The sequence below is a fragment of the Cottoperca gobio genome, chromosome 15, assembly GCF_900634415.1.
Source record: "Cottoperca gobio chromosome 15, fCotGob3.1, whole genome shotgun sequence".
Classification (NCBI taxonomy): Eukaryota; Metazoa; Chordata; class Actinopteri; order Perciformes; family Bovichtidae; genus Cottoperca; species Cottoperca gobio.
In genome coordinates this window covers 2,936,827-2,953,389 of record NC_041369.1, presented here as the reverse complement: position 1 = coordinate 2,953,389, position 16,563 = coordinate 2,936,827, and the positions used below count along the sequence as shown (strand labels likewise).

At 39.9% G+C, this 16,563-nt stretch overlaps 1 protein-coding gene across 1 annotated transcript in view; it reads left to right on the top strand.

Moving 5' to 3' along the window:
• Nucleotides 1-839: 839 nt before the first annotated feature.
• Nucleotides 840-16,563, top strand: part of slc24a3 (solute carrier family 24 member 3) — a 102,496-nt gene continuing 86,772 nt past the window's right edge. The window contains exon 1 of the mRNA XM_029449470.1: nucleotides 840-1,054. Within this exon, the coding sequence (XP_029305330.1) occupies nucleotides 874-1,054 (181 nt within the window). The 5' untranslated portion in view covers nucleotides 840-873. The remainder of the gene's footprint in view (nucleotides 1,055-16,563) is intronic.

Sequence of the window (16,563 nt, the reverse complement as noted above, 5' to 3'; positions counted from 1 at the left end):
GCGTCAGAGTTAGCTAATAACAGCAAATGAGAACTTCAAAATAAAAGCATATATACAGGCTACAACTTGTTTGTTAACAGCGTATCAAAACGGAGCCTACATATCCTATATCACCTTTTAAAAAAAAAACAATTTAACGGTTGGGAAATATTGATGATGGATGGTATATGATTGTATTATTCTGACTATATCTATTGATGTTCAACCTTTAGTTAAATAAATCCATATTTTTAGAATTTCTCATCATATATTTTTTTTTGCATCAAAACAATGTAAACTGGCCGGAGCTAAATCCGGGCCAAAGGTTTTGATCATTTGAAAAAAATAATTTAACTGAATGTTAAGTTTTGATCTGTAACTTCAAGTGTATGAAAAGAAGATTTAAAACTGTAAAATACGATTTAAAACTGTAAAAAATAAGATCTAAATCTGAAAACATAAAATCTGCAAATGAAAAAAAAACAAGAACTCAAATATCAAAATATGTATGAAAGTGAAAAGTGAAAATAAATAATTTATTCAAAAGAATTACTGAAATTAATCAAAAATGATTCTCAATCTGAAAACACCTTTCATACTCTTAATTGTAGTTTGAAGATATTATTTTATTTTTCAAAGTTCAAGGTCAACACTTGAACCCACAATTTCACGATTGTTAGGAGTTTTATTTTGAAATATGAGACAGGAAGTTTCAGTTTTTACACTATGGTAGACTTTACAAATCCATCGACAAGCCAGTCATATCTTCTCTCGCCGAGTAAGTTCAGTGCCCATACAGCACATCGCTCTGTCTCTTCCTCCTCGCTTCAGTTTCTCGTTCCTTTGCACCACCACCGGGGGTTCCGCCGGAACGCTCGCCGAGAGAAGAGCGCCATGGCCCGCGTGGTGGTTGAAGGGATGCCGGAGACGGCCGTCGGTGGAGGAGTGATGTTGAACCGACGGAGAAGCAAAGCCAGGCGGAGAAAGCGAAAGGAGTTGTTCGCCATCCAGATGTGCTTTGCGGGGGTACTGCTGGGGCTCGTCGTAGGGCTCAAGTCTGTGGCACAGAAAGCAGGTAAGGGACAGTTTAGACGTCTCTGGCTTTTACTATCAACCAAACAGAGTGTTCATGTTGTTCATGCGAAGTTTGTGGCTGTTAGAGAACTGTCATGAGTATATTTATGATTTTTCTGATTGATCTTCGTGCTTTGTGTTACATTTTACATTGCTGGAAACAACAAAATAAGCCTTGATGGCACTACTGTGATGGATATATACAGAACAAGGTTTCATTGGAACTATATATATATATATATATATATATATATATATATATATATATATATATATATATATATACTATATGTAATAATATAGTTTGCTAAAACATGGAAGTGTTGTACAGTAAGATTGACTAATGAACAACATGGACATATACAATCAAACAGATGTAAACACATGTGATTGAGTGCTAATAATATAGTAAAGTAGGCTACAGGCTGTCAGAGTTATAAAACAATATAGATCCCAGTAGGATTAGTACAGATATATCAGATAGTTTTTTGTTAGTGTACAGCTTTATATGTATCAGTGCAAACATTTACAACCACTGTAAAGAACGAAACAACAACATGCCGTCTTGTAGTTTAACATCTGTAACCAATTATCCCCTGGAAATGGTGGTGTTAAATATGCTGCTTTGTGTTTGCTTGAATTACTCAACAGAAATCCACTTTTTATTTATTTTTGTATTCCCACTTGCTGTTAGCCACAGTAGGCAGAGGATGATCTGGATATGAGGTGTGAATGTGTTGTAGGTACCCGGCAGTTAATTCTGAGAGCACTGATGACATTGACTCAATGTCAAGCTCAATGGCAGAATCCTTTACTGAAATTATAATTCAAGTTGTATCACCCCTAGCACCGAGCTCCGCCAATGTTTTGGTGTCTTTTGCCAAGTATGTCTTGTTAATGGTCAAGTCAGCAGTCCAGTATTACTGAATATTACCAGCTCCCTGCCAAAACCCGTGATGTCATCAGGATGTGAACACAGCAATTGTTGTGGCTGTATAGAATCATATCGGGGACCAGAATCTTCTTGTCCACTTTTCCAAACACTCCCTGTTGTTCATCACTTCTAGATGTTTGTGTTTTATTATCTTAAAATGAACCCGATCAGAGGGATAGCGAATACATCTAGTGCTCATGTTCCTGATAGTGTCCTCATGAAAGAAGTCTGGGCATCTGTTTTTCTCTCTTCGCAGATGTGGCATTCCTCATGTATCATCATTATTTCAGCTCAATATTTTAATAATGTATAAGAAGCAATGAAAAAATATGCATACACACCTAAACAACTACTATGAAATAAATGAACAACTGGAATTATTAGTGGATAAAGCAATAAAGTGATTTTACAACAATTGAAAGAATTTTGATAATTTGGGTTTGGGCTTTGATTTGAAATGGGGTAAATGTATACAATTCAAACACATGACATGTATCAGCAGAAATGAATGTGCAGGGAGGGAAACAAGAGTTCTGCAGGTTAGGAAGGTTGCATCTTATTGGATATATGCCTCTTCTTGTGAGACGTTTGGGAAGATAGAGGTTTAGAGTCTTAACTGTAGTATGTACCATTTTAAGAAGTAATATTTCTTATATCCTTTATGAAATAAAGGAGGCAGCAGGGTGGTGTTAGAGCTGCAGCTATTCCATTTATTCTCATGATCTGTAGTTCTGTCTTCTCACATTATACGTGTTTTATCTGGGTTCTGTACTCTTTTAAACATTACTTGAACACGTCACTTTGGGCTCTGAGAAAAAAAATGATGATGGAATCTTTTCACTATTTTATGATATTTTCTAGACTAAACTAATTGAACTTACGGTTAGCCGTCATGTTTGTATGACAACTGTTGAGGACAACTACATCTGCTTAGGAACATCCTGAGATGTGGAGGCAACAAGTCAGTGGACATGGATTTAAGATCTTTTGGTCAAATCTATCGCTCAACTTTTCTTTCTTTTTCGTTTTTTCCAACTTCTTAAAACAACAAGAGTGTGTCAACAGTGTCGGACTGTAAAAAAAAAAAAAAAACCTGGTTTCATTAAAAAGAATGTCAGAAATAATAATAGAAAATGTAAAAGATTCCAGGTCAAATGTGATATTTTCGCGTTTTCTCCGATCAACATCCAAACCCCAAATATGTGTCAAGTCTTTTGGGATATATTGGCTTTTATTGAGTTTGTTTAACTTTTAAATCTTGTTTTTACTCATTATCATTGATGTGAATTTGAGGCAGTGCATACTCCTTGCAGAAGATATTACTGTTGTGCAGTGCTTTTTTAGGGAGTATTTAGAAGAATTTATTTCTCACTGAACATTTAATATTTTATATCTATTTAAACAAAGAAAAGCAGCATCTCCTCACATTGGAAAACCTGCCATCAGAGAATGTTTTTGATAGATGACAATGAATAAAAATAAACAACCCTGTAAGGAAAAGCCGAACACCTCGACCTCCTCAGCCAAATAATTGACACATTTCTAGACTTCATCGTCAATGGTGACCTGAGTTTGGTGCTTATTGACAGCATTGTCACGTGGCAGACCAGCACCTCGTCTCATGTTAGTGATAGTTGCTCTTTGACACACACACAAAAACACATGTTTTAAGGTGTGTGTGTTCCTCATGCTCCCCCCCGCCCTGCGCACAGACACGTGGATGTGCACACACCTCTCCTCGTATCCCCCTGTCCTCCATCTGTCCTTATTTCCACGACTATCCCTCTAAGCTCATCCATCCATCTACATCTCACCTCCTGAAAACCCAAGGTGAAAGCCAGACCAGGTCAAAAGCACTAAAGGAAGGAGGATTACCCATATGATCAAACACATGTTGCTGTTGGGATCATCTGGAGGTTTTAAGTTTGCTACTCAAGCCAAAGTCCCTCCATCCTCCATCTGTGACACATCTAAAAGATACATGTACCAGCCAGACAAATGGTCCTGCTATAGGGAAGGCTCTAATGGCTGCTTGGTATATCTGGTATACCGCATTAGTCTCCAGATGATCTCATTACATAACGTAAAGCTTGGTGGGTCCCTTTCTCTTTGCACGCTAGCATTGAACGGGAGGGGAGAGGGGAGAAGCACAGAAGGAGCACTTTGTGCTGACAAAGCCTCAGGACTCAGAGCCAAATTAGACAAAAAGGAAAAGAGACAAGAGTGGAGAGAAACGAGGAGGGGGGAGTGATGTGAAGAGGAAAAGTGGGAGCAAGCGAGGACAGAGGCAGTGATGGAAGAAGGTGGAGGAGGGAGAATATCGGACGGAGTAGTGAGGGAGAAAGTAAGATGGAGATGGTGAGATGGGGCAGGCAGGCAGAAGGAGAGATATTAAGCATGTCCATGTTGAGGTGGATGAAGTAAGGATGGGAGGATCGAGAGATGTCAAGTTATGTGACCATTCTCTATGTCTGCCCTTCTCTCTGCTGTAATTATCAACTGCACAAGGCCTTTTCTTAAAAAGTCCAAAGTAATAATTACTTTACATTTAGCTGGTATTGTCGAAGTGTCCTTGGGCAAGATACTGAACCCCAAATTGCTCCGATGGCCTGGCCAACGGTGTGTGAATGGTTACACTACTGAAGAGCTGTGCACCTTGTATGGTAGCCTCTGACTCTGTATGAATGTGTGTGAATGGGTGAATGACATGTGTTGTGAAAGTGCTTTGAGTGATCGTAAAGATTGGAAAAGCTCTATATAAAAGCAGTCCATTTACCATTTATGTAAAACAACTTCAAACGGATGCAGAAGCCAGGGAAATGTTTTTCTTCAATCAACATAAAGTAGAAAAAGATTAATCTGAAGTGTAGTGGAACTGACTGTGTGTTGTGTTGTTTAACTGCAATAGTAGAGAAACAAAGCATCCTCAAGGGAACGCTCTTGCATACATGCTAAAAAAAGTCCAGAAATAAAAGCGCATTAAAAAAATAAATGATAAAACAATTATTGTAAAATAAATGACCAGAGTGCATTCTTTCAGATACAATATTACAATGAGAAAATGCCTGTGCATAAACCCACATACCTGCAGTTGAAACAGAAATTCACAACAACCAGGAGCTGTGTTCATGTGTTCACCTGTGTTCATGTGTTCATGTGTTCATGTGTTCACCTGTGGGAATTTGCCGTTAAACAGAGTCACTAAATGCCCCATGCCAGGCAGCAGTACACTCGTGCTCTGAGCGTCAACAACAAACACCTTTTCATGTAAAGTCTTCAGTAACACCAATGTTGTCACAAGTTTGTTAACCGATGGGGAAAGGTTCCTTATATTCCTACGGTCGCACACATTCCTCAACAAACTTATTTTCCATTTAGCACATTTGTCAAAAAAAAAGTGAAATACTGTAAATTTCCAATGTTCCAATTATTATTCCATCTACACAGGTAGGTGTATGGGTTCTTACGCAGATGGTTGTCAGTTCTATGGATGTCTGTTCGTGTCTGCTTGTCTGTTGCTGTTCCGGTTGAGTAGCTGGTTCGGTTGTAGTTTATCACTGATTCGTTCGGTTGTATGAGTTGATCACTGTCACTGATCTATCACTGCTTCGTTTAGGTCGCTCACTGGTGAGAACTGTTTGCTCTCTCTACCTGTGTCCTATCACCCATTTCCTGTCACCTGTGCACCCTTATATAGTGACAGCCTAATGCATTTTATCACCGCCACCAAGTGTACAAAATAATATTGCAGCGCTTAAACCAAATAATAATAAATGCCAACATTAATGCAAAACGGCTTCTACAAATAATACAAAACAAAACATAAATAATAAATCTGATAAATGCACTGTAAAACACAAATATTCCCTGTTATAGGAAAGTGAAATTAATTCTACATTAGAACATATTTATTCCCATACAAATATGTCACCAACCCTTGAGTTTCGTACTAAAACTGAGAAATATAATAGTCTTCACATAATCCAAATGGTATTAAAATATAAAAGTCCTTCAGGTCCTGAAGTAGTTTTATAGTGAACACCACGGAATGAGAAACAAGTATTTGTAAGAGTAATAAGAAAAGAAACAAAATAAAAGCACCGTTGGCTAAAAAAAACCCAGAGACCATTTTGTGATGGGATTGCACCAGCTGCGACGCCAAATCTGGCCAGGGGCGCCTTTGCCTACACCCATCTTCGAACTCGGACTTCAATTTGACCTGGACTACACATCCCTAACGCTTCGTGACTGCATGCTGCACTGGTTGCGACGCTATCGTGGTGACAGGTACTGAATGAAATGAATCAAAACGGTTGGTGTCTTTAAGAGCTCATTTTGCCATGACGACACACACAGATCCACGAGCTGAAAACAATACCAGCGTTGCTGTCGTTGCTGGAGAAAAATAATTAGCAGGCAGCCATCAGACATCTTCAGCTGCTATATTACAGGAAACTCAATATCTTCCATGTACAATATTCTACATACTGTATTAGTTGTGTAGCTTCTTAACTCTCCTCTGGTTTTTTCATCCTCTGTTCCTGTTGTCAATGGGCAGATTTTGACATTTCCCACAAATGGAATGCTGTTCCTATCTTTTAATGTGTGATTGACAGGTTCATTAATTAGCTGCTTAAACTACGATATCTTTTTGTTACATTGTGTGCCAGATGAGACGGCTGGCTGTGAGCAGTGGCTGCAATTTTCATCTAAACAAACTTAAAGTCAAATGTATGTTTGTATGATAGGTATGCTATAGCTCAGGGCAGCAGGGTCCCATGGGTGTGTGCTAACATGTGACGGTGCTACCATGAAGGTATAAGTAGGTTGATATGATACTGTCTCTGTTCATAGTGAAATAACAATTATTTTTATATGCAATGGGTCAAAGAGCTGTGTAACGCTGAATAGGGTCCCTTGCAGTAACAAACCCCTGTGCATTATCATCCTGCAATGCAGTTCCGCTCGGCTCTATGGAGCATTGTGGTGTATTTTACCTCATTCTATTGTTCACTCTGAACACTGTCCAGCAAGTAGCAAGTATCTGTCTCCAGCAGAAGTCACCACCACATGGAAAAAAAGACAAAGTAAGTGACACGCATTGTCCCCTTTTGCAAGATGTCTTTGAAAACCCATTGACAAAACTCACCGGTAAATCCTTATAGTGCGTTTTACTTGACCAAGAGTTCTTCTGAGTTTTTGCAGCTGTATTTTTGTCAGCTTGGCTGTTGGGCTGCTCATCAGGTCTTTTCCTTTTCAGAAACGTGTCCATTTTTGTGAGTTAGCACTAGCTAGCTAGATGCTAGTATGCAAGCTAGCTGGTTTTGACTGACAGGCAATTAGAAAGAAGGGCATTGCGAACAGGATTTCAATATGTTATATATTATTATAAATTATATTGTATAATAATACATAACACATTTTTATTTTTTTTTGCATTTCCCTCCAATTTGCTGAGGCCCCCTGGTGCCCCCTAATGGGAAAATCACTGGCCTAGACCAGAACAGCTATAGCTAATAGCGTGAATATTGCGACCTACATTGGTCAGGTTGCAAGAAACACGAGTCCCAATAAATGTTAAAGGTGCTCTGTATCTGCTGGCTGTGTAAACAGGAAGTAGTATAACAACTTCAGTGTGTGTGATTCTCAGCTGCTGTTGCCAATAGTTAAAACAAAAAATCAATTTTAAACATTTAAATACACAAGCATACAATAATACAGTCTTAAATTGGCAACATTATGATTTAAATTGCCTGATCAACGAATAACTAACAAAGAATTTTAATCCGACCAAGCTTAATTGACAGTTTTGGATACTCTGTGCTTTGGACACCCTTCGGTCAGTACCAAATACCAAGCCCGATTAAAGCCTCAAAATCAATGTGCTAATGATGTAGAAGAGCTATATGTAGCACTTATAATTGTCAGATTCTCTAAGCTATCTGGGCTTGTGTGACACTCGGAGACATCTGCTTGGAACACTCCGTCACTCTTTGTCTTTCTCTGCCTCAAGCTCTTTAGCTCTCATACCTACGCTGTCATCCCCAAACACACATACACTAATGCACACACCTCCAGACACAGGACTGTTTCTAATTCATCTGCATCTGGGTCATCCTGTGTAAACAGTCTGACACACGCACACAAACAACCTCTCTCACCTCTTGCCTTCCACCCATTTCTCCCCCCTTTGTCGTACTCTCTCAATCACTACGCTCTCATCTTGTCCCTCTCTGCCTCCATCTCGGTGGCACTCAGCTATCATTTAAGTGTACCCCCTGTAGCTGTAAACCTTGTGCCCTTTATAGCGTCCCAGCAGCTTCAGTTTTCTTTTCTCTTCCCCTTTCTCACACTTGCTCACTCTCTCCTGTATCAACAGCACACAGACTTCGATAGACTGTTCACAGAATTGTGCTCAAGCCAAGCTCGCCTGTTTTGCTGACTTATTTATTTGCTGCCGTCCCATATCTGCGTTATTGTTTCTGACTTTGCCCAAGCCCCCTCATGTAGCGCAACCTAAGTGAAAGACGTGTGTTTAGACTTTTTGATTAATGTAATCTTGGATATGAATTTTCAATACTGGTGTTGTTTGGATGCCTGTGTTTGAATACTTAAAATGTATTCAATGCATCATTGTGTTTTCGTTACCGTAGAATGAGCCCTTAGCATCTACTCAGGGAGCGGGTCCTCCAGACATGTTTGTAAAGTAGCTTCAGAACAGACACTTTTACGTTACCTGAAGGCCACCGTAGTTCTCCGACCTGTTTTGTAAAATTGCGGTAATGCCAACCGCCGTCTGATTGTTGGCCTCTGAGCGGAGTTATGGTTCTGAAAGATACCACGGCTTTGAATTTGGTAGCTCATTACCGCAGTCTTGTAAAGGGAGGGGTGAGCACAAATTAGGGCCTATACTCCTGCAGTAGGGAAATGGTGGGTGCTGTTTTAGTGATCCTGGTAGACACATTAAGTTATATTTTGTTAAAGGGTAGCTTTGGTATTTTTCAACCTGGACCTGATTTTCCAATGTTTCCTGTGACTAATGGGGACAACACTTTTTGAAATTGGTCCAGTATTATGTGAGAACGCAGCAGAAGGCAGCTGGTGTTGTCAAATGTATTGTGTTGGAGTACAGAGCGTAACTTAGTGTTATTAGTGTAAATAATTGTAAGATTACAGAACAAGACTTGGTTGGAAACAATAACAAACAGACCGTATGAAGCGAAAGGTAAAAAAAACCTGTTTTATTTCTCTGTATAATAACAATCTGAGCCTTTCAGTGGCTCAAACAAGCGCTTATAGTGGACGCAAATTATCAGTGCGGAATTGTCCAGAGTATTTACATTGCAGCCCGTTTAGTGGCTTCTGTCTGCAGTGTACTCGCTCAATACTGGACAATTTTCTAAACTTGATGTCCACATTTTTCACTTGATTTTTAGCCAAACAAAACAATACACATTGTAATGTTGAAATAGCTCTGTTAGCATAATGCTTCCTATGTGCATTGTGTCATGCGGTGACACTAAATCAAGATGGTTCAGTTGCTTGTCGTAAAAAACGAAACAATGAGAGATGCTAAAACGCTTTAAAGGGGAACTGCAGATGTTGGTGAGAATTCCCTGTGGGTTTGTAAAATTGCGGTACACATTATATGTAAACCAAAATATTGACCAGTGCAGCTTTAACAATTTTTCTATAAAACCTTGAATCAAATCAAGAAATTGTGCGTCTGTGTGAACTGTGTATGTGTGTGTGAACAGGCACACATGTTGGGTACACACGGATTATAATCTCCATTTTGCTGTGAGTGACTGTGCTAAACATGGATGAAGTGACCTTTATCTGCACTTGTGCACAATATAATAATTGCACATCAAGGTTATCCACACACAAACAAACAAACACGGCCTTTTGAAAGTTTCTCACATTTCTCACTTAACAGGAACATGTAGACACTATTGTGCAACCGTACTACTGTACAACGAAGAGCGCACAGTAGCTCTAAGACACGTAAAGGAAGTGTGTGTGCATGATCTGTGTGTGATGAATGAAACGGTCAGAACACGCTGGTGTTCATCAGGGACTGCAATATATGGATCTCTCTCCTGTTTTCCTTCTCTCTTTTCTCACTCTGTCTGTTCCCTGTACGTCCCTCTTGATCCGATGGTCATGCAGCACTTCATTATAGGAGCAGGCTTTGTGACATGGAGTCCATGTTTTGATAGATGGCTTTGTGTTATTGTAACAAGCTGAACACCTAATGGGGCCCATCTTCTGTCTGGGATGGAGTGCTGGGGATTATATTGTCCTCTTCTCTGACTGAATGATGGACAAGAGTACACTCTTGTTTTTCTGTCCATTCATGTTCAAGGCAAATACATGCAACTACTGTATATTTCCACTACACAATCTGAGAAGATTGAGGTGTTATACATATAACCCTGTATTAAGGAAATAATTGGTTTAATACAGAAATAAATGACTTAATGTGAAAGTGTTGTTAGTTCTGGAATCAAATATAAAATCTTTGCTCATTACTTTGGTCTGGTGCAAGCTTATACACAGTGATTAGATGCTATCTACCCAGAGTCAACAGGCCAGCTAATAGAGAGCTGAAGCTAAACATCCGGGTTCTGATCCAGAAGTAAGAAAACCTCATTCAAAAATATTCCCATTGACATTTGTAACTAATAACTAAAAATTCAGCCTTGCAACAAAATCTTACTCAAGAGTATGTTGTGTGTTTCACCCCACATGTTCAAATAAGGATGATCTATTATTGTTTTTGCAATATCTTTAGTTGCCTAACACCATTTTCCATAAGCCCTTGACCTTTGTGGGTTAAACGTCACAGCTTTACAGAAGAGGAAAGTCCGTGAGCGAGTCTCGGGATCGCGGCTAGTGTCATACATAAAGCTGGCCGGAGCCACTTCAGCACACAATGTCTCTGCTTTCTATCTTTCTGCGTGAACTAGATTGTGTTGACAAGTTTGATTGCAACGGGAAGAAAGGATTTCCTGTTTCGCTCTGTGGTGCATCGTGGTGCTCCTGTGTGTGATCTGCACGTGGTGGAGAGGTGCCCAAGATAAATACAACTGTAAAACCGCTTCAATTTCAAACATCATTTTAGAGGAGAAATCACACACAGTTGATTTTTTAATTGACAGAAAATGTATCTGCAATTATATTATATTTACATTTATTTATAATGATAATCGATCAATCATGTCAATTAGTTTGTAGGCCTAGTTTGTACAGTGGTATTTATTGTATGGGCCTCAAAAATGCAATTTTGACCGGATGAATATGACCAGATGGGAATGTCAATCTTAAACTAATCCAACAAATTAACTAAAACAATAAACGCACATTATCAGCCCGATACATTTTCCATACACAATCTCTTATTTCCATGAAGCAGTTTTGCTCATTGACTTGCGTGTAATAAGCAGAGACATTAAATATATGGGTAATAAACAAAATGCTCAGGGTATATAGTGGTCTACATTTTACAAAAGATGTAAGTCCTGCACCTTGATACTCTGTGTACAATGTCAGAAACCAACACGAGAATTGAGTCCTGATGCTTCGTCACCGCTTCTGTAGCCCAGACAATCATGTGGTGCGTCTCCTGCCTGAGGACACTTGGTGTAGGCACTCGAGCTGCTGAGACACAGTCTGCGTAAAAGGATCTGCCAGATGATGTATGTTTTCTTAAAGGAACAGTGAGAGAGAATCACTATGGGAAAAGATGCTAAGAGATTTGGAAATAGTAAAAAAAAAAGGTTGTACAAGCAATCCAAACCGGGGATACGATCCTTTAAAGTACCCACAGAGGTGGTCCGAGACACATTCAGCCAGGTCAGCAAGAAATGCACATGCAGTCCACATTCCACAGGTGCAATAAACAGAATCATCTTCCATGTTAAGATTGATTCTGGAGACACATGCAGAATGCACGTGCGAATAGATCAGGGCACTCAGGGATGAGAAGTAAGCAACACAAGGTGTTTGCTGTCAGTTGTAGAGAGTTTACATTTACAAGAGGAAGTAACATGCATGATAGTAAACCTTGGGGACATTTATTTTTGTGTGTACTACAGCTGAATTTTTATGTTCAAAAAGTAATATCCATATTTAGCATCTGCTTGTTATGACACTGATTGCATTTACTCAGATTTTATTTATATGGTTGTGTGTTCTTTATAACAGTTGTCCTTAAATTTGATCTAAACCATTGCACTGTATCGCCTCACTTACAGTATTGCAGTATATTGAATCATGATGCGTATTGTATCACCAATACTCAGCCTTAAAAAGTGGTAACATCTGATGTTTATAAAAGAGTGGAAACTGTGAGCACAATGTAGAACAAATGACACCACAATAAAGAAACACAAACTGTGAGACTTATCCCCATCAACCTATTTCCCCATTTGTATCCACCACATGTAACTGCAATCACATGATGTGGCTGCTCATGGATTCTACTCTACTGGTTTTGCCTTTAAAAAATAAAAGCATAGTAATTTAATTTGATGCATGTCCTTTTTGGCTGCTCCAAGTACTCCAACAGGATGAATAGATGCACATCAAAATCATCGCGGTGGCTGACCTGACCGCAGTGTTTTACGGTGCTGCTGTGCTGCTCTGCACTGTCAGTTTCCTCTTTTCACAAACCTTATCAGTTATAAATTAGTTGTTCATTGTGTGAAAAAAGTGTCGATTGCAGTTGGCAGCCCTGAACAGTTCTGTTCACCGCATGTCAAGATGAGAATTGTGTCGTATTTGGAGCTCTGGGAATAGTGGAATAATACATGAGCCCATAAGGCAAGCGCCGCACTGCTACAGGCAGCATATCAACGGCACATGATGCTATTTTAGTTGTTTGAGGAACTACATCACCTTGCTTTATGTTTGGAGTAAGATTCAGAATCAGCTTTACTGGCGAGGTACGAGTCACCGACACATACATGGAATTTGACTGCCGATTGTTGCTCTCAATGTACACAGAAATAAACATACGTCTAAAAACAGGAACAACAAAGCTGAACACGAGTTAGCATACACATTTAGCTATCATGCACATACAAGTAGGTGAAAGAAGATTAATAAATATATATGTCACAACAAGTCGAGGGTGGACCCAAGTGCAGCACACAGGAAACCAAGGATAATTGGTAATGACCTTTATTAGTAATCAGGAGCAGGTTATGGCCGAGTACACTGATCCACAAAGACCAACCAATAGGTAGCAGGCAAGGGGTAAGTCGGGGCCGGGCGGAGGGTCGGGAAACAGGCAAGGCAGACGGGTCCAAAACAGGCTTGGTCGGGAAACAGGCAAAGCAGGCAGGTCAGATCTGTTTGGGGAAGAGTGCTGGAAAGACTTGCACGATACAGAGTACAATCTGGCACTGAGTGAGTGACTGGGAGAGGCTTAAATAAGGGCTTGATTAATTGGCAGCAGCCTGAGCCCAAGGTGAGGTGATGAGGTGGGAGTGGCTGGCTGGTGAGGTGAGAAGGAGGCGGGGTGTGGAAAAGTACTGGGCTGAGGTAAGAAGTACTGGAGTCTCCTCCTTTCGCGTTATCAGTTATATATTTGTTTTTCATTGTGTGAGTAAACTGAGGATGCTTGAGTATCACACAGGACTCAAACAGGCTCTTACCTGCTGCAGTTTATAAAAGGAACAAATGGTTTTCTAACAATTGATTAAACATTGTGAAAGCAAGTCTCCCTTCATAACTGGACTCGTGTTTTGGGCTTACGATTTTTTTTTTTTTTGAACACACAAAATATTTTTCAAAACTATTATAAAGAGGACACAAAATACATAGTTTGATTATACTTAAATTCAGCATTTCATCCAGATGCATTATGAGCTGTGTGTTACACAAAGAGCAGTGGGATTCTTTCCAGTCGCCAGTGGTCATATTGCACTGCACTGTGCTCTGGATTTCACCAGGCTCATGCAGCCCTACTATTCCTGTACATACTGCTGTACAACACATGAGTCGTAGCAGTTACCATTGGCCACTGAATTAATATCACTGTGTCCATATACAGGTCATTCAAATCAAATCTTGTGTAACGGGGGTCGGCAGGGTACAGAGAGGCTGTAAAGTGTCATTGTGTGTTGAATGAGATGTCAGCATTTTCCGTTGTACCTTCATTGAACCAATGAGCTGCAGGTGTGGGTTACTCAAAGCTATGCTCTATTCTCCCATTGTAACATGAGGGGGACAGGTCCGTACTTTTGTCATTGAATACCAGACATAATCACAGCAGGAGGCCCCTGAACACACAGACACGTTCACTCGCAGCACGCTGACATATGCTGATTGACTCGTCTCATTGAAACAAGAAATAGCCTCTCTGGGATATAACTCCTTTTTTATATCAGTTTTACATTGATTCCACATTTGTACCACGGTGACTGATATGGTAGAAATCCCCGTTTTAATTGTGTGCTGCATTAGGACGACTAATAGTGCTGATAAGAGTAGTGAGACTGAACCAAAATGTTGCAAGCCGTAAAAATCAAAACATTGACCTGAAAGACGCTAAAACCTGGTGTAGAGCTGAAGAATTCAAGTGATACTTCTCTGACGCCAAAAGGTTCAGCTCGCCCCAAAAAGGGCTTCTTTGTGTTATTAGCACAGATCACTGCCAGGTGCAAGCTAATGAGCAAGGTGTGTTCAGGTACCATTTGGATTTTTACTTTGTGGGCTTTTTACACACAATATAATGTATAACCTTCAGATGTAACAGAACTGAACTATTCTTCACTCACAGTTTTAGGTGGGCTAAAAATATGAGCACTTTGGACACACATATACAAACACATGTTCTCACAGGCTTCTAGCTAATAATGAGGTTATGATAAGGTTCCTGTTGATTCCATGGAAGTCCCTGCCTATGTTTAATTTAAGCCTGGAGATGAATAATTAATCCACAGCAGAGCAGAACCAGTTTGTAACGGACCAAATGACACTCTGAACTGTGGGGGAATACTTTGGATAACGTGCTGGAGCACAGTGTGGGATCATGTGGTGATGCTGCTCCACCAGTCTGCTGGGAGTAAGGACACTGTGATGCAGCTCATCATGCATTTCAAATCAGAGAATAAGGTCATTATTACATAAGCACAGTGAGAGTAATGTCACACTAAATTCAGAATATCATTTGTAAAGGAATTTTGTGTGAGAGAGAGAGCGTTGATTAGTGTGTTAATGCATACACATAGAGAACATAGAAAACACAGTCGACATAAACAATAAGACAATCACAGCTTCTTAAATATCAAGATTTAATATTTGCAATACACTTGGCAAGTCCTAAAAGGCAACAGGGTACATAGCTATTGCACTGAGAGAGGGCTGGTTTGGGGTCAATAAGGGCCTGCTAACATTTGACCGAGGCCCCCTAACAGAATAGTATATTACAGTATGTTATTGTACAATATATTGTGGCATATTATAATAAGGTATAATATAGTGTAGTATAGTATAATTTGGAATAGTAGAGAATGGTATAGCATAAAATGGTATATTATAAAACTGATAGTTCCGGTCCTTGATTGTGATTGGCTGAGCTGCGTTAGAACCTGTTGTTAACTGCTTTGTAAACATACAGCTGTGACCGCATTACAAGAGTATCACCGAGCCAAATAGTCACATACTGTGGTTGGAAGAGATGGGCAGGATAGAGGAGAAAGATACAATTATTTAACTAATGATATAAAGTAACCTGGGAACAATACCATACTACATAGTAGTTGCGGTATGGTGGCTTAATTTAAGTATAGTCTAGTAGACCTACAGCAAAGCATGGGATAGAATTAAGGGTTTATATTAACTCATACGTTTAGAAAATCGATACAAGAGTCTTATATACAGCTACATCGATACCAAACTCTGAAACTGGCTCAAATTTTAAGGGGAATGAAAAATGTATATGTCTGTCATAAACCGATACAATCACAAATAGCCCCAGTTAAGCAGCTTTTTACATGTTCTGTTTGTATGAGTGGAAAGAGAGAGCGTGAGGTGTCCGTGTGTACGATGGGAGAGCAGAGGCAGCGTTTCCCGGCCTGCCATTCGCTACAAAGAGGGGGGACCGCGCGGCAGGCGCTAACAAGTATGCAAACGGGCAGTCACTAGTGGGGAGCTATCTAGGTAACAAGCTATAAAGAGTCGCAAAAACAAATGGGCTTAAAGTATGTCAGACGATTGTTTTGTATGTGGGAGGCTAAGCTACATTCACCAGCAGTACACAAGAGTTTTAGCTACCTTAACGTTACCTTCTATCGCCTTAGCAAGTGCTAATAAATTAGCATCGCTAGCTTAGACTGCCTAATGTCTCACTGCCAGAATCTCCTCTGTTGCCTTGTTGGTTTCACAATGTGGGACACCGTGTCACTAGTTCATAGTATTTAGTACCGTAATTTTCGGACTACCTGCCGCACCTGACTATAAGCCGCAGACGCTAAATTGACTAATTTGTACATATATAAGCCGCACTGGGCTATAAGCCGCAGACGCTAAATTGACTGATGTGTATGTAGCCGGTCTGTAGCTGA